At 52.4% G+C, this 17,402-nt stretch overlaps 8 protein-coding genes across 9 annotated transcripts; 5 read left to right on the top strand and 3 right to left on the bottom strand.

Moving 5' to 3' along the window:
* Nucleotides 1-635: 635 nt before the first annotated feature.
* PV05_05531 lies at nucleotides 636-3,432 on the bottom strand. Of its 2 annotated transcripts, XM_013462046.1 has the most exons (4): nucleotides 2,093-3,432; nucleotides 1,988-2,032; nucleotides 1,853-1,934; nucleotides 636-1,804 (listed from the first exon to the last, which is right to left on the bottom strand). In XM_013462046.1, exons 1-4 carry the CDS (start codon nucleotides 2,717-2,719, stop codon nucleotides 1,302-1,304), a joined length of 1,257 nt encoding a protein of 418 aa, XP_013317500.1. In that variant the 5' UTR covers nucleotides 2,720-3,432; the 3' UTR covers nucleotides 636-1,301. The 2 variants fall into 2 exon arrangements, with proteins under 2 accessions (XP_013317500.1, XP_013317499.1); XM_013462045.1 differs by having other exon boundaries at nucleotides 636-1,934.
* Nucleotides 3,433-4,338: 906 nt separating this feature from the next.
* On the bottom strand, nucleotides 4,339-6,259 carry PV05_05530 (uncharacterized protein). Its single transcript, XM_013462044.1, has 3 exons — nucleotides 5,757-6,259; nucleotides 5,249-5,705; nucleotides 4,339-5,194 (listed from the first exon to the last, which is right to left on the bottom strand). Exons 1-3 carry the CDS (start codon nucleotides 5,862-5,864, stop codon nucleotides 4,758-4,760), a joined length of 1,002 nt encoding a protein of 333 aa, XP_013317498.1. The 5' UTR covers nucleotides 5,865-6,259; the 3' UTR covers nucleotides 4,339-4,757.
* PV05_05529 (uncharacterized protein) lies at nucleotides 6,224-7,232 on the top strand. Its single transcript, XM_013462043.1, has 2 exons — nucleotides 6,224-6,758; nucleotides 6,814-7,232. Exons 1-2 carry the CDS (start codon nucleotides 6,558-6,560, stop codon nucleotides 7,078-7,080), a joined length of 468 nt encoding a protein of 155 aa, XP_013317497.1. The 5' UTR covers nucleotides 6,224-6,557; the 3' UTR covers nucleotides 7,081-7,232.
* A 277-nt stretch (nucleotides 7,233-7,509) lies between these two features.
* On the top strand, nucleotides 7,510-9,442 carry PV05_05528 (4-aminobutyrate aminotransferase). The gene has a single exon (XM_013462042.1). It carries the CDS (start codon nucleotides 7,716-7,718, stop codon nucleotides 9,264-9,266), a length of 1,551 nt encoding a protein of 516 aa, XP_013317496.1. The 5' UTR covers nucleotides 7,510-7,715; the 3' UTR covers nucleotides 9,267-9,442.
* A 263-nt stretch (nucleotides 9,443-9,705) lies between these two features.
* On the bottom strand, nucleotides 9,706-10,112 carry PV05_05527 (uncharacterized protein; the record flags this gene model as incomplete). Its single annotated transcript, XM_013462041.1, has 2 exons — nucleotides 9,706-9,996; nucleotides 10,050-10,112. 2 exons carry the CDS (start codon nucleotides 10,110-10,112, stop codon nucleotides 9,706-9,708), a joined length of 354 nt encoding a protein of 117 aa, XP_013317495.1.
* Nucleotides 10,113-10,269: 157 nt separating this feature from the next.
* Nucleotides 10,270-12,476, top strand: PV05_05526 (uncharacterized protein). The gene is made up of 4 exons (XM_013462040.1): nucleotides 10,270-10,745; nucleotides 10,798-11,839; nucleotides 11,896-12,020; nucleotides 12,071-12,476. Exons 1-4 carry the CDS (start codon nucleotides 10,509-10,511, stop codon nucleotides 12,104-12,106), a joined length of 1,440 nt encoding a protein of 479 aa, XP_013317494.1. The 5' UTR covers nucleotides 10,270-10,508; the 3' UTR covers nucleotides 12,107-12,476.
* Nucleotides 12,477-13,143: 667 nt separating this feature from the next.
* On the top strand, nucleotides 13,144-14,944 carry PV05_05525 (uncharacterized protein; the record flags this gene model as incomplete). The annotated part of the gene is made up of 1 exon (XM_013462039.1): nucleotides 13,144-14,944. One exon carries the CDS (start codon nucleotides 13,144-13,146, stop codon nucleotides 14,536-14,538), a length of 1,395 nt encoding a protein of 464 aa, XP_013317493.1. The 3' UTR covers nucleotides 14,539-14,944.
* PV05_05524 (uncharacterized protein) lies at nucleotides 14,924-17,321 on the top strand. The gene is made up of 3 exons (XM_013462038.1): nucleotides 14,924-15,532; nucleotides 15,586-16,739; nucleotides 16,813-17,321. Exons 1-3 carry the CDS (start codon nucleotides 15,133-15,135, stop codon nucleotides 16,972-16,974), a joined length of 1,716 nt encoding a protein of 571 aa, XP_013317492.1. The 5' UTR covers nucleotides 14,924-15,132; the 3' UTR covers nucleotides 16,975-17,321.
* The last annotated feature ends 81 nt before the right edge of the window (nucleotides 17,322-17,402 follow it).

Below are 17,402 nucleotides of genomic sequence, written 5' to 3'. Positions count from 1 at the left end.
GATATTGTGTGAGGTGGTCGACGCGCGAAGAATAGAAAACCTGGCCAGGAATATATAAGAGTCCCCAAAATATCGCGACACTTGGCGAGACGATATGGCCTTCGCTGTCCCAGGCAGTGACGGTGACACGGATCTGTTTGCCAAAGACGTGACACGTGCCCTGTAGTGAATGTGAGGCAGTTGAAGACGGTCAACAGGGTCACAGGCTTGTGCGGTGAAAAAGGTGGTCAGAGTCAGGGATATGTGAGAGGCTTACAGTTCAGGACGTGGCCTGAAGAAACTTGGACTTTGGCCTTGATGGAGACGGTGTGCGACAAAGCTGAATTCAAGAGGATTGAAAAGGTAACAATAGCATGGAAATACAACGACAACAAAGGATGCCAGAGAATCCAAGCTTTTGTAAGGAGGATGACACAAGGACAAGACTGAGGTGTTGGGTGCAATATCCTCAAGACACGGCAAATGGTCAATGACTCCAGGAGAGACGTAGTGTTTCTGAAGCATGAGATGGCTGGAAAGGTCCCCGGGCCATCCTCTTTGCGTGGAGAATCAAGATGTGCATGAGTCAAGATCACGAGATGCCCGGATAAGGTGGTGAATATGGCCTGGTCGTGATATTGGAAACCAAGGGAGGCCAGGAAGAACAACCTGTGGCATCCTCGAATCAGGGCATCAAGCCGGAGGACATTCCATGGGTGTAAGAGGCCGTTGCATTATCCATGTCATCAATCAGAGTATACCTAGGTATGCTTTCAAGATCCGCAAACAAATCATCTCGAATACGCCGACCAGATGCTAGCCATATAACAATTTCATTTCTGCAAACCGGCTCTGTCATGCTGTATATCAAAGTCGGACCAATAACAAAACGACCATTTTGAGTGTGTTCCAGAATGCCTCCGTAGTCCGGGAAATGTACGTATAAAAGCCGACTCCAGCATGGATCGCTTGATGATAATCCAATACGAAGAGAGAACACGAGCCTGCGGACTCCATTGGTAAGGTATAATCAGTTCAATCGTAATCTCGTCAAACGTTCCAACGTTCACACGTCCGGTAATCGTAACCTCGTTAACGTCCAAATGTCCGGAGATTTGGCAACTGTACAAATGAGCCTGGTTGAATCCGGGGCAATCGTGTCCATGATAAAGTGGCAACCCAGGGAGACAATGGTTTCGAGCGGCGTCGGCTCAAGCCGACAGTTCCTGGGGCAACACAAAACGTGCAAGACTGAACCATCGAGGATAACAGAAACCGGATTCGGACAATATGCAACATCAACCGCCCGCGGAAGAATGCGGTCATCGACGATGACTACGTGAATCAGAATACCCGGAAGGATAAGCACCCATCATGTCCCTTCTGGGATCATAGGAAGTGGATATAGGGGCCGATACTGGTGGTCCTGTCCTGGATGGATATCCTCCTGGCTGAACATAGGCTCCTGACTGACCGGATCGATTGATTGACGGAGGCGTGCTTGCACCACCTGCAAACGCCGTCCTGGGCTCTCTTTCCGAACCATAATATGCAGGTTGACCAGGGGCATAGCCTTCGCGGGTGGAAGAGATGGCGTATGAACCCGTTGGATAAGTGGGTTCCGGGGGATATCCTGTGGTGACAGCAGTAACGGGAACACGACCACCGCTGGCCACGGGACGAGGAGCATCACGAGGGTGAGGTTCCGGATCACGAGGATCACGATGCCTGGGGGCCGGTTGCCGGTAGTCATCATCATCAAGGTCCATTTCTCCTGGGTATCGACGTTCTCTTTCCTGCCGGGCTTGCATGTCGGCGTAAGAACCTACACGATCCTTAGATCGATTGGCTGACCAGTCGCTGTAAGGCGTACCTTGAGAACGGCCCGATCTTGTCCTTCGTTCTCGTTCACGCTGCCATTTGATGGTGTCCTCACGAAGCGATTGTTCCATTGCCTGTGCAGCTCGTATCAGTAAGGAGATCCCAGTCAACCGGGAGGATGGCGTACCGTTGTGAAAGGACGATAGGCTTTGACCCAGTATCCAGATCGGCCCTGTGCGGCTGCGTTAGCATATCTACACTTACCATGAACAACCATATCGGCACGGCATACTTCAGCGTTTCGGCCTGGGCGACAAGTGGCATCCTGGCCAAGATATTTGCAAATTTCATGCTGGATGACCTCTCGCTCGATTCCTTCTCCTGGGCAAAAATATTCGGATAATCCGGGTGCTCCTGGTCTGTAACCGTCCCGGTCTCTGCTCATAGGGGGATCCATTGTTGTCCGACTGCGAGAGGGCGGTACCTCAAAATCAGGCTCGTCCCCAGTGTACGGAGACCTTGACGGTACTTCTCGCCTCACTTCACGATAAAGCTCTCCGGTAGTAGGATCTCGATATAACACACCAGGGCCATCGGGTTCAACATTTCGGCTATCCACAGTGCGGTCAGGTCGAGGGTTGAGGCGTGAAGCAGTATTTGCCCTTGGATCTGTCCGGATATCCATACGGGTGTCCATTCTGGGATCCATGCGGGAGTCCATACGGGGGTCCATCCGGCTGTCCAATCGAGTATCCATAACATCACTCATACGGGCGTCTCGATCTATCCGGTCATCCATAACTCTTCTGTCTCTTGTAGAATCACCACGCTCCCTATGGTCACGCTCACGAGTGTCTCTTCTTGAGGAGTGACGAGGTTCGCTGCGGCGGTAATTGGGGTCGTCAACGTAGCGCGACATCCTGCTTGTATAGGATTATAAATGGTTCCTCGGGCGCACAAAGTCCTGGTCCGTTGGGCAGCAAGAGGGATGGAATAGACAAATAGGGAAAGACTGTCTCAGGAGAGAAGAAGTCGCAGGATAAGCGGCAAGGTCGAGTCTGGTCAAAAATGCTGTAACGCTAAGACGGTCCAAGCGAATGCAGATCCACCAGGTATGTTTGCTCCAGGATTCCGGATGATTGAGATCCAATGGATTGATATGAATACCTATCCTTTTCAGAGACTGGCCAAATGATGTCTGACAAAACTGACGGAAGGTTGAATGTGATGAGCAAAAAGGAATTGATGTAGGCGCAGGCAACGAGCGCCTCGCTTCAGGCTGCAGAGCGATTGAATCAAGCGAATGAGCGACCAATCAATGACCACAATGCCACCCTGATGTCCGTCCAGTCCAGACAAGAAGGATAAGTAAATGGAATTTCTCGTCGGGTTTGCTGAATTTCGATGTCTCTACCCTCGAGACGGTGTGTACCTGCGGCCAAGGGAGGAGAGGGATGGAGGGGAAAGCTGACCAAGGGTTCTCGATGGGGGAATGAGCACCCGGGTCAAGGAAAACCTGAGACGACGGGCGAGGCGTGGGATGATCAATGTACCACCGGCGATCTTGACGCCAACGCAAAGCAAAAATGTGGGATTTTTTGTCCAATGTAGAATAGATGCGACATGTTCTTGCGAGGCGAGAAGGAAGACAGAAAAGATGGGCAGGTCCGGTGCGAAAGAGATGCAGCCCAACAATGCAGAGCAGCGCCGAGCCTAGTGAGGGCCAGGTTGCACTGCGATGAATGGTCAGCTGGCGAGAGGTCCATCTTGTCCTAAAAATTTCCAGACATCCCAGTCCATTGACAGGCTTGACAGCGTGGCATCCCTCTGTGGGGCCTCTTATTAGTCGGGCTTTGTACGAGAGTCTGCTCGATCAGACTCTGGAACCTGTACCTCGTCAGATCTTCTTCGAATTCCTTCAAGGAGCACCATTTGCTTGGAGCCGTCGAGCCGTCTTGTGAAGCTGAAGCCTTGTCAGAGTGACTGGCCCCTGAACGTCCTGGGTTTCTTGACTGTCAGCAGTCTGAGATTTCTCGACTAGTCGGCATGCGTGCATCTCGATTGCGAGTTCATGAGTGGTCGAGAGCCAATGCATCATTGAAGCAGTGGCTGAAATGACCGGAGCGTGGCATCAGTGGCAACATGGGGAGCGGTTCGGCTTCGCTCCCCCGGGTCCTTCAGCCTAGTGAGCCCCAGCGATAGGCGGAAGAGACGCCAATAGTCCGCCGCCTTAGGGTCCCCAAGAACGCCTGGAAACATTCGTTCTGGCTCTGTAAGAGGTCGGCTCCAAAACAAAGGCCAATCACACCGACCAGTGTCTGTGTTTTGGGCAGCAACCGCTGTCAAGGACGCAACAGCCCGCCAGCCCGCGTCATGCACTGACTGCCTGTAAGTTGGGCACGTATTTATCCTACACTTTGGCCGCCGCATGTGACACATCAGATGCTGTCTCCCTGATGTGAATGAACACAGATGCCATGGTCATTCCTGATCTAGCATTTTACACAGATTGTGAATCAAGATAAAGATTGCATCGCCGCCAGAGCCGTGCAGGGTGCCATCTTAAGGCAGGCCGAAGAGAACAAAATGAACCACGCGGGCCATGATCGACGGTGGGAAACCAGATTCCAATGTAGCTGACCGGTCTAAGAGGAGTGGTCTCCGTCCGCTACCTATTCGGAAGAACAGGCATGCAGTGATGGAAAGGGAAAGAGGAAACATCGCCTCAATATCAACGGCATGTATCCGTGTAGGTTTGGGCATCGTTCTTCGTCACACCCTGTTTTGGAGGGATTCAGCATGCGTCGGCTGATATCCGATTCAGCTAGATATCGCGGACATATATGTTGTGATACGACGGACGCATGCACTCTTGCTTGGGAACACAAGTTCAAAATCGAATCACGTCGGAGTCGTGGGAAGTAAGGCTTCGATGCCACTCCTGTACCAGACGGTCTTCACAGTTTCGAACTGCCTCCACTGGTGACAGCCTTGATCCTGAAGCCTGTCCGGGGATAATGCAACCGCAACTCAGTACCCTGAGCCTGGACGCTCAAAACGACCTCGTCTTTCGTAAGGCCAGCAAGTCGTCCCCTGTCGTGGTGCCTGCTGCCTGAGTCAATTGGGAACACTTCCACTTCCGTCCCATGCTGCAATCCCAAAGGATCGGCACTGTCGACCCCTAGCTCCTTTTCAGCAAAGGTAGCGTTCAGAATGCGTTGCACTGCAGCATCGCCTTTCAAAGAGGCCGGTTTCGGTGCTTGCGATTTGGCTGCTTTGAACGTATCGTTGAACCTGGCTATCCAGGCAAACACCTTGGGATATTGCTTCGCAGAGATCAACTCCCTTGGTAAGGCACCTTTCAAACCGTTCAACCAATCAAAGGTCCATATAGCTTGTTCTTACATTAGCTTGTTTATAGCCGACCTGCATCGTACTTCCTGCTTACCTTCGATGTCTGCCAGCGTTGGCTTGTCCGTCTTCAGCATCCATTGTCGTCCATCCGCCAGTAGAGTGGTCTCGAGGAATTCAAAGCCATTTCTAATGGCAGCCAGCGCCTCGGGTCTATTCGCAGCAATCTGCTCTTTGCTCCATGACCGACCCGAGAAATCTTGCCGGTCTCTGGTGAATTTCGGATCGTTCAGGAGTGGCATGCTTGTGGGAATGAGTTGAGAAGCTCTGACAAATATGCCGGCCTCAATATTCCAGATCTGCAGGAATTTTTCAATGGCTTTGTCTTGAGGGGTCGATGCCCCCAGAGCACCGTCAGGCAAAAACTCTTCTAACTTGCGCAAGATGATTCGGCTGTCGCAATAAATGTCGCGGCCAATGGCCATGACAGGTATCCTGCGGTATTTCACACCTAGAGCAGCAAGGTCTGGTCGAGGCATGATAGGAGGTTGTTTCTGCATAGCACTTCAACAGACTGTTAGTATATCACAATGGTCTATACTCACGCATTCTGCATAGTCAATCCCTCGAAGACTGAGGTACCACAATACTCTCCTCGCAAATGGTGAGAAAGAGTAATGGTACAGGACAATGCCGTTGTTTGGGCCGTCCATATTGCTCTGGTATGTACTCAGGCACGACAGTTTTCGGAGAAGGCAGGTCCAAAACGTTGTTAGTCGAGCTTTGTTTCTTGAGTGCGCTCCCTAGAGCAAGAGTCGTTTGAGTCAGATATTCAGACTCCTTTTTTATCGACGTGTTGGCCAGGCCGTGCCAGGGCTTCGTATTCAGAACCCGGCTTTACGAGGGTATGAAGGTGTGGAGGGTCTTGCTACGTAGAGATCCACTGTACCTCGGCATCTTTGTCGACGTGGGGGCGGCTCAAGCGTGTCAAGCTAACGACATGACCGCAGGTGCCGCAATGAAGTGGGCTACAAAGCCTTGACAATATGAAATGTTGTCTTGTGGCTCCGATGAATGAGTGCATTGCGTTCCATGTCTCTGATACGAGTACATGTTGCTCGAAGATGATGAGGCAAGCTCACTACGAGTATCTATCTTCAGGCATTGCACGCCGGTTGCCATGAGAATGACATCATCTTCTCCGCTGTATGACGAAGATTGAGGACAATGAGCACACGATCGATCAATCATCAATCCATCACGAGCAATAAATATGGTGAGATTCTGAGGTAAGGGATGCTTTTCCATCTTTTGATCTTATCCTCGAACCACCACAATCCACTGCAAATATCCTCGAATCGACACTCAGAATTCCATATCCCAGCAAAACCCAATCTTTCTTCATCATGCCTGAATCCGGGAGAGACAGCGGCGGTGACCTCTTTGATATGGCCAAGGACGGCACCAGTGTTCCAAGCAACGCAGCAGAGCCGAGATTGATCCCATCCAAAGCTCGTCCCGACCAAATAGCCTCAGAAACGGATCCCAACAACTTGGGAGGACGGACACTGCATGAGGCAGCGGACAATGCGGGAGATATTCCGAGAGTGCGTTTACTCATAGCCCATTCAGAACAGTCACCCTAACTATAACACTTTGCAGACCACCCGTGACACTGCAACCAACGATGTCTTGACCGGTACCGGAGACTCGCTCCCTGGCCAGGTTGACTCGAAAAGATTACACAACGTTCCTGGCGGCGTTACCAAAGATCCCTTTGCAAAGGGCTCGACGAGGATGACGGAACACAAGAAGAACCCCTCAGATTTCGAGAAGGGTGCGTCGGATGGTCCATTGACAGATCGGGCTCCGGGTGAAGAAGAATTAAGTGATGAGCAAGTCATGGACAGACATGAACGCAAGGACTGAAGGAATCAGTGACGGCGTTTGGGATGGTCAAATACCCATTCTATCGAGGTGGGAGCCTCCCAAAATGATGTATCAAAATCAATACAGAAGTATATGAGAATTGCACACCATCTTCACACTGGAAATCTATCATCATTCCCTCACTAACAGAGTCCATGCATTCTTCCAAAGCCTACCAGGTAGAAATCACCCTCGCTCCTCATCCGTTCGTGACTACTACCTAGGTATGTACTTCCAGGTTCTTGATGCCTCCCGTTTAGACATTCCTCAAAGAGACAAGACTGTATCCAAATAGCGGGGAGAATGGAGCGTGCAAGGGCTTACGATTGGAACGTCGATTTCCGCTGTGGAAAACAATCTGCGTCTAACTCCGCAGCATTGAAGTGCCTGCGCCCTGCGTTATGTCTATCAGAAACCTTGAATACTTGCGCTCGTAACAATACAAATATCAGATCTACCCGATCTCTCCTTCGTTGTCAGCAGGTGTGACCCGTCCAGTGTCTATCACCGTGCTCGATTGAAATACCTCGTATACGGTTGTTCGACATATAACTGCTCGCGACCTCTCCATCACCCCCCCGCACCTTTCCACCTACACCTAAACCCTCCTTCGCCGACCCTCTCTCATTTCCGTCATGGCCACACTCCTGCGCACCTCGCGCGGGCTGCGCTCGCTGAGCCGCCTCACACCTCCCGCTCGCGTCTCGATCCGCACCCTCGCATCCACGACCGACTCGCGCCGTGGCGCCGCCGCCACCGCAGCATTCGACTCCTCCTCGTCGACCGAGACACCCTTCTTTCCCGACGAGCCCACGGGTCCCCGTGTCACAACGCCCATCCCAGGCCCCAACGCCCAAAAGGCCATCAAAGAACTCGACAAAGTCTTCGACACGCGCTCCCTCAACATGATGGCCAACTACCAGCACTCATACGGCAACTACATCGCCGACCTGGACGGGAACATCCTTCTCGACGTCTACGCCCAAATCGCGAGTATCCCCGTCGGCTACAGCAACCCGGCGCTCGTCCTAGCCGCGACGTCCCCCGAAATGGTCTCGGCACTGATCAACCGTCCCGCACTGGGTAACTTCCCACAGCACGACTGGGCCAGCATCCTCGAGACGGGCATTCTGAAGGTCGCCCCGCGTGGTCTGAACCAGGTCTTCACAGGCATGTCCGGCTCCGACGCCAACGAAACCGCGTACAAGGCAGCCTTCATGTGGAAGCGCCAGCAGCAGCGCGGAGGAGCGCACGTCGAGTTCACCGACGCCGAGATCGAGAGTTCCATGAACAATGCGTCTCCAGGCAGTCCGGAGCTCAGCATCATGAGTTTCAAGACGGGCTTCCACGGGCGCCTTTTCGGGTCCCTGTCCACGACGCGAAGCAAGCCCATTCACAAGATGGACATTCCGGCATTCGACTGGCCTCAAGCCCCGTTCCCGAGCCTCAAGTATCCCCTGGAGGACCATGTCAAGGAGAACGAGGCCGAGGAGAAACGCTGTCTCGAGGAGGCCGAGCATATCATCAAGAACTACCACAACCCGGTAGCGGCCGTGGTCATTGAGCCGATCCAGTCCGAGGGCGGAGACAACCACGCCAGTCCGGCCTTCTTCCAGGGTCTGCGCGAGATCACAAGGCGGAATGGTGTCCTGCTCATCGTGGATGAAGTGCAGACTGGAGTGGGCGCTACGGGAAAGTTCTGGGCACATGACCACTGGAATCTGCAGAACCCGCCGGACATTGTCACGTTCTCGAAGAAGGCACAGACGGCGGGATACTACTTTGGAAACCCGGAGTTGAGACCCAACAAGCCATATCGGCAGTTCAACACGTGGATGGGTGATCCGGCAAGAGCTCTACTCTTCCGTGCTATCATCAGTGAGATTGAGAGATTGAATTTGGTCGAGAACGCGGCTACGGTTGGTGACTATCTCTATGCTGGTATCGAAAGTCTGGCCAATAAATATCCTCATCAGTTCCAGAATCTGAGAGGGAAAGGCCAGGGTACTTTCATTGCATTTGACAGTCCCAAACGTGATGAGTTCTTGCTCAAGGCCAAGACTCTGGGTATCAACATCGGTGGCAGTGGTGCTTCGGCAGTCAGACTGAGGCCTATGTTGGTCTTCCAGAGGCATCATGCTGATATTCTCCTCGATGCGATGGAGAAGTTGGCCAAGTCGCTTTGAGGGAAGTTTTGGTGACGCCCGTTGGAAGGCCAGGCGTTGTTCCTGTCCAGGGTGGAAAAGTACTCTGCTTGCTTCCTCCTGGCACCGCTCGCGTATTTATAGCAGGAGGCTTCGGATTCATGCCGGATGTTGATGCATTTAGCCATAGTAAAATGCGAATTTCCTTTGCCGTTCAAGCCGCTGATTCCTGGTTCGATCGCTCGTTGGAACTTGCTTGAAGGGCCATGAAGCTGCTACATAACGTCCAGTAAGCGACGAATGAGTCCAACAGAAGCTTCAGTTCGATCCGGTCGGCCGCTCCCTTCCTGGGTTGAATGGTGTGAGCTCGTGGTTTCTGGTGCGAGGTGGTGTGACTGCTCTATGTTTCCACGAGTCTTGTCCGCGGTATCAGTTTGGCTGTGATTCTGTTGTTGTCGGTTTCTGAGCGTTTCCCAGGCTACTAAGCTGCAACCTCATCCTCGATCGAAGTGCCATCCCTTGGAATATATTTGATACCTTGATCTTCCATTCCGTCAACAATCTCTTGTGGTAGCTGACCAACAACCTTGACGGCATATATTCCCGGCACATAATTTGTGAGCCGTTGCCATTTCGCAACCCATGATGATTTGGGGTCAGTCAAGGAGATCAGACCTTCGAAGACTTGTGAGGTGCACTCTTGGATGGCGTCTTGGGAGTTTCGCAGGGTGAGGATTTCTTCGCAGTTCGGGCAGCCGTTGCGGTAGAATTCCTAGACTGGTCAGCGACACCAACCGACAAGTCAGGAGGCGAGCAGAGACATACGCTGCCAGTCTGCACGATAGAGCACACCATACAGGCTCGATTGCGGCCCCCGCGGTTGGCCATGACGACTGGGTGGAAAGGTAGAAGTGGCAGGAAGATACGCTCAGCCAGAAAAGAAGAGTCGCCGAATGAGTCGACCAGGTATCTGAATGATGACGGCAAAGTCGAACGATGAATCGAGGAATGATGGTGGAGGAACAAATAATGCAATTCCGGAGATCTGACCTTCTGGCTAGCGCGGCACTCGCGGGCAGGGCAGATCTTTGGGATCTTTACCCGAAGAGAGGCCGCCGCAGTTCGAAAGTTCTCGATTCAGGCAAGTGAACACTCGACTCGTCAACTTCTTTTGTATTTTTGCCCCAGAGCTGCGCAATGCCTCGATAACACAGTCGCTACTTTCTGTCGACATTCGTCCCTGCATAGACTCACTGGCCAGATCGTCCTCATTCCTGGGTGGCCATGACTTCGACCGCAGACAAGGCCGCGGCAACGGCTCTCAAAGTCAAGGGCAATAAAGCGTTTGCTGAACATGACTGGCCGGGTGCGGTGGACTATTACACGAAAGCGATAGAGAAATACGATGCGGACCCTTCGTTCTATTGCAATCGAGCACAGGCAAACATCAAGCTCGAATCATATGGCTATGCCATTGCGGACGCCACCAAGGCTATTGAACTCGACAAGGACTACATCAAGGTATTATAGCCCCGTCTGTGGATCTAACCATGCTCTAATCGACTCTGGGCAGGCATACTGGAGACGGGCGATTGCAAACACCGCCATACTCAGCTCTCAAGATGCCCTACGAGACTTCAAGACCGTCGTCAGAAAAGAGCCGAACAACAAAGAGGCCAAGCTGAAACTGGCCGAGTGCGAAAAGTTGGTGAAGAAGATACAATTCCTCCGGGCCATTGAAGTCGCAGAACCTCCCTCGGCTTTCGAAGGACTCGACCTCGACTCGATAACCGTGGAAGACGCGTACGACGGCGTTCGATTAAAAGATGAGATGACACAAGAGTTCATTGACGACATGATAGAACGCTTCAAGAACGGGAAGAAAATTCACAAAAAATACGTGTTCCAGATCATCAAAGCCGTGAGGGATATCGTGTACAATGAGCCCACCATGGTGGAAATGGACGTCGCTCCCGACACAAAATTGACAGTTTGTGGCGACACCCATGGCCAATATTTTGATTTGCTGGAGATCTTTCGACTCAACGGCTATCCATCTGAGAAGCACGCATACCTGTTCAACGGCGACTTTGTGGATCGGGGCTCGTGGTCGACAGAAATCGCCCTACTGTTGTACGCTTACAAGTGGTTACGGCCTTCATACTTCTTCCTCAACCGAGGCAATCACGAAACAGACGATATGAACCGTGTTTACGGCTTCGAGGGTGAATGCAAGGCCAAGTATAATGAGAAGACCTTCAAGCTATTTTCCGAATCATTCTCCGCACTCCCTCTGGCCACACTCATTGGCAAGAAGTATCTCACGTTACATGGCGGCCTCTTTTCAGACGACAAGGTCTCCCTTGACGACATCCGCAAGCTCGATAGGCATACACAACGCCAGCCTGGACAACAAGGTCTGATGATGGAGATGCTCTGGACCGATCCACAACCTCAAAATGGACGCGGACCCAGTAAACGAGGAGTCGGGTTGCAGTTCGGCCCTGATGTGACGAAGAAATTTTGCGAAAACAACGGCCTTGAAGCTGTTATCCGGAGTCATGAAGTCAGAATGGATGGTTACGAGGTTGAGCATGACGGCAAGTGCATCACTGGTAAGTTGGTTGATTCTGTTTCTTGCCAAAACGCAGAGCGACTGATTATCTTGCAGTCTTCTCAGCACCCAAGTACTGTGATAGCACAGAAAACAAGGGGGCATATATCAATATCGGCCCAGAATTGAAGCTGGAGTACCATCAATTCGAGGCTGTGCCCCATCCTAATATCAAGCCTATGGTAAGCTCTGCGACAACTGCGACCAAAACCACAACTGACACTTTTACCAGGCTTATGCGCAGAACTCTTTGATGTCGATGATGTAAAGGCATTTTCTCTAGGAACTTTAGATGCGTGTTGCACCCCTGCTGGCTTGCATTGGAAAAATGGTCGGCTACATGAATGGAACGATGTTGGCCGCGGCCTTGGTGATCTGGGCGAATATCAGACGTCGTGCAAGCGTGTCTGATTCTGTAATTGTACGAATGTTTGGCTTGCAGAGCGATTCGAGCATTGGACAAGCACACGAGTGCAATCATTGATACCACGGTTAGATGGATTGCAATCAGCGATGTAAGACAAAATGTATCTTTGTGGATATGATCCATGATCCTTGTCTCCTTTGGATGATGTGGCTGATGAGGCTGTGCTTCACAATGTGTCAATAGCCTTGGCTTGAAGCTGACAAGGAACTGGTCAAACAATGAGGCCAAGTCATTGCGTCTCAACTGCTTGATATGTGAGACGCTACTCCGGATGCCTCGTCGATATTTGGTCACGGTGTCACACAAAACACGTGCCCAAAGGCGAAAGGCTGCTTTAAGTAGATACCTTGTTGGACTCTTGTATTCCTGCCTCACCCCGCCATCACAAAACATTCACGTCGGACTGGAATTCGACCAAGACTGCGTCTTCGTTTTGACAACTGCGCACTTGTTCCATCTCTAGCACTCAGATTGTGAACTACAGGTACGACCCTGGGATTTCTCATTCATCTACGCAGCCCGAGCGGGCCGTCAAGTCAGACCCGCACCTCTAAGTTACAGCCTTACCACACCAAGTCGATGCCCCCATCGCCCTTCTCCTGGTTCATCGGCGCGTAGGCACATGTCGTGTTCACCGGCTGAGCACGATCGATCTAGTGAAGCCTTTGGTCTGCAGGACTGCGCACCCGAAATTCACTCCGCTAAATCTGTCTAGAAATTGGCCTGACGTCTCCATCACCGAGGAGGGCGCTACGTCAGTACACAGTGCATACCGGCATCTGTCATCAAACACCTACCACCAGCAAATCCAAGCGAGTCGATCTTTGGTACCATAATATATTCCGGACGACTCGTCTTGAACAGCGCCGGATTTCAGGATGCCTCGATCTGGCATCGCCAGGAAGCACTCCAAAGAGCCAACGCACGTCGAAGTATCGGAACATGCACAGTACCATCAACCATCTGTCAACACCAGACTTCAGCATGCTACCACATCACTTCGGCGAAGATCAGGAAACTTTCTGGCATCCATGCCTGCCCCCGTGACGGGGCGGTTTTCTGAAAGTCAGCGAAAGCAAAGTCTTTTCATCGCCCTTCTTCCTCCTGACCTACACTACATCATCGCCACAAAATACCTGGACTTCGACACATTACTCGCACTCCGACAGACATGTCATATGATGCGTCGTCTGCTCACGCCTGACCAAGTCCGGCGGGTTCGGTCGAAGCTCATCCAAGGGTATCTTGAGGATGAGGCCCGGCAGTTCCAAGACTATAGAATTCATTTTCCTCCACAACGGCTCGGCCATCTGTGGGACCTGCTTCATGCAGCTTTTGATTTCCGTCTGCTTGAACGACCTGCCAGAGAACTCCGGTGTTATGGATGCTTGCAGATGAAACCTCTCTGGTGCTTTGTGGAACGAATGAGCAGTCGAGGTACTGGTTTGGGTGCAAAGTCCGCCCATGACAGGATGTGCAAAGCCTGCATGTCGAGATATCGTGATATTGAAGGACAATGGTGGAAGGAGAACTGGGTCAAAAAGAGTGAGACAGCCCGAAAAGCGAGCAAAGGCCGCAGGTTACGGCGATGGGCACTCGAAGGCAAAAGCCTAGTCAACCCGCCACAGGAAGTTGGTGTCTGCGCTGCTTGTGGGGGTTCCTCATTCGAGCTTTGGTGGGGATGTGTGGCATGCTTCGAAGCAGAGCAGAAGGCGCGTCGAGAAGAAGATCTCGACCTGATGGAAATGAGTGGTTTGGAACGAAAGATTGTCGATGCTTTTGACGCGTGGCGATGTCGACGGGAAATGAAATACAGACAGCGTCAGGCCAAAAGAGAGAGGAGGCCGCTACGAAACAGACTGCTGGGTACCCTGGGGTTTCCTTGGACTGGTGGACTTTCGGACCGTAAGGCTGCGCTGGAAGAATGGAAGGAGAGCAAAACGAATCCGGGTGCTACATTCTCAAAGTCAGGCAGAGGGACTGATTCGGGATGGAGAGCGATCGACCAGGCTCCACTGCCTAAGAGCCGGAGAGAGGCGCGCTGCGCTACTTGTTGGATCCCTGGCGCTTTGCGCAGGATGTATATGCTGGGCTTTGCCTACGAGGGAGCACTGGACAGGGAGCGCTGGTGTCAGGGCTGTCAACAGGATCAGGAGTTGAGGCATGCAAGGAGAGTGGAGCGAAAGATGAGACTCGATGGCAAGATTGAGGATGAAGAGACGCTCAGCGATTGCGAAGATTATGGGCTTTTCCAGCTTTTTGAGGAAGAATAGTCTCGGCGGTCGGATGCGTTGTTGGTCAGAATGAGGTCTTGATGACTGTGCGTGGTCGGTGTCTGGCTTGTCTTCTCTGGAGGGGGCGTCTGTGGAAGAACAGGACTGGCAAGTTGCGTTGTATCAGTGGCTGCTGTGTGACAAGATGACTTCAACAAGCTATTGTCGTCCTTCATGCTTGTGAAAAGCTCGAGCAAAGAAGCTGGTGCATCCCAAACAGAGGTCGTCGGCGTCAGCTCAGGGTACTAGGCTCAGCCTTGTACAGCCTTGCGGGTTGCCGGATCCGAGATGAGATGAGATTATCTCGGCAGTTAAAAGAATGGCCGAATGTCCATCTCGACCTCCGCAGACGACTTTTCTTCCGCTTCCCAAGCTGCTTCGGACCCTTGATCGATTGAGTCTTGACGCTATTCGCGCCGGACTGTTCATTTTAAGCCTCGTTGGGGCAAAGATCCATTTTTGGCACCCCAGCAATTTCGCTCCCGGGAAGAACAGTGTTTATAACGATGGCGCCCTCACGCTTTTCGCCCGTTCACAAGGCATTGCCACTCACTACAACAATCACGAAACGGTATAGTACTTCAATTCGTCAAGATGATGGCTACAGAGGCACCTCTGGTCCCACACCACGCTAGATATTCCCTACCCGCAGACTTTCAGTACCAAAGCCGACTTCGATCCCTTAGCACTCAATCACAATCCAAACCACAGATCAATGTTTCGATACCGGAACTGCCTCTCTTCGTCGAGGCGAGATCCCATGCTCTGGCAGAGCCTCACAAGCCCGCTATCATCGACAAGTCGAGAAATCAGAGCTTCACATACTCAGAGCTGTTGACCGATGTTGCCACATTCAAGGCCCATATCGAACAGTATCTCCCGTCAAGCCCGGTTGGAGAGGAGCCCAGAGTGGCGTTTCTCACCCCTCCAGGGTATGACTATGTAGTCATGCAATGGGCGATTTGGGCTGCCGGAGCCATATCTGTACCATTATGTACGCCCTGACCATCGATGGCAAATCTACCGTGAGACTGACGAGCTTCACAGGCACATCCCACCCCCTCAAGGAACTTCAATACACCATTTCCGACTCGGACCCGTCATTAATCATTCTTCACCCGTCATATTCCAGATTCGAAGCCGGTCTTCGCGAACAAGCACCCGCAATTCCCCTGATTACGGTCACTCCCTTCTCCCCAACACCCAGCCGTTCGACTTCTCTTCCCAGATTCACCAGCTCTTTCCCACTTTCCCGACGAGCCTTGATCATTTATACGTCCGGCACGACATCTCGACCGAAAGGCTGCGTCAGCACCCATGAAACGATCACCTTCCAAGCACGCTGCCTCGTCGAAGCATGGAAATACTCCCGCCAAGACCATCTCATTCACGTCCTGCCGCTGCACCACGTCCACGGTATCATCAACGGGCTGACGGCGACGCTTCTTGCGGGCGGCACCGTCGAAATGCATCCTAAGTTTGACCCAAAGACCGTCTGGGATAGGTGGTCCGACAAGGGCAGTTCGACCATGTTCATGGCCGTGCCGACGGTCTACTCACGATTGATCGACTACTTTGATTCTCATATCCGGGGCACAGCCTCTGAGTCGAATGCCCGCGAAGGCGCGAACGCATTGCGTCTCGTGGTCAGCGGCTCCGCCGCCCTGCCGGTCTCGACGAAGCGCAAATTCCAAGGAATCACGGGCCACGAGTTACTTGAGCGGTACGGCATGACCGAGATCGGTATGGCGCTGAGCTGTGGATTGGAGAGGGAGAAACGGCTCGACGGGAGTGTCGGATGGCCGTTGCCTGGTGTGCAGGTCCGACTGACGAGCGAGACGGGCAAGGTCATTACGTCGAGTGGCGAGGATGAGGCCGGCAATATCGAGATCAGCGGACCGAACTTGTTTGCCGAGTATTTCAAGCGGGAAAAGGCGACGCTCGAGTCGTTCACCGAGGATGGCTGGTTCAAGACTGGAGACGTGGCGAAGCGGGCTGCCGACGGGGCGTATTTCATCCTTGGTCGCGAGAGCGTTGATCTGATCAAGTCCGGCGGGTACAAGATTTCGGCGTTGGAGGTCGAGAGGAAGATCCTCGGGAATGAGGTGCTCGGCGAGATTGTGAGGGAGGTGGTGGTCGTGGGTGTTGAGGATGTGGAGTGGGGGCAGAGGGTCGCTGCGGTGGTTACGGTTAAGAATACGGTGAGTCTAATTATCGGAGGCAGAGGAATGCGGATGGGTCGCAGCAGGGCGCTGACTGATGTGCGTGAAACAGGGTAATGAGATCGATCTCAAGACTTTCCGAAGCCATTTGAAGGAGGATATGGCGCCGTATAAGATCCCGTCGATCTTGAAAATCGTCGACGGGATCGAACGCAATGCCATGGGCAAGGTTAACAAGAAGGAGGTTCTGAAGCAATACTTCAGCACTCAATGATTCGTGGACTGATTGATTGATTGTTTTGTTTGTTCTGCGAGTCGCCATGGACCGGCACTGGCACTGGCACCAGGACTTCAAGAGGCGCTCGGAAGTGAATGGATACTACTGAACAGGGTACGGAGTATAACTGGAAGAAATGGATGGGTTCATACGGCGTGGCGCATGGGCGAGATCACTCTTGTTCACAGAGATACGCATAAAAACCTCCTTGCTATCGCAGCCTCGTTCGCTCCCTGGCTCGCACTCTTCGCCGACCACTGACCGTACGGAGCACAATAGTACTGGGTGTACTACTGTACCTATCTAGGTGCCTATTCGTCTTTGATTGACCCACTTGTATCCGGCCAAAAATCAACCTCCGAAGAACCTAGGTAAAGATGGGGGCTACTAGTCACCTATGGGTGAACATGCCGCGCGCATCCCAA

The sequence above is a fragment of the Exophiala xenobiotica genome (genome assembly GCF_000835505.1).
Source record: "Exophiala xenobiotica strain CBS 118157 unplaced genomic scaffold supercont1.3, whole genome shotgun sequence".
Classification (NCBI taxonomy): Eukaryota; Fungi; Ascomycota; class Eurotiomycetes; order Chaetothyriales; family Herpotrichiellaceae; genus Exophiala; species Exophiala xenobiotica.
This window is presented reverse-complemented; position numbering and strand designations above follow the sequence as displayed.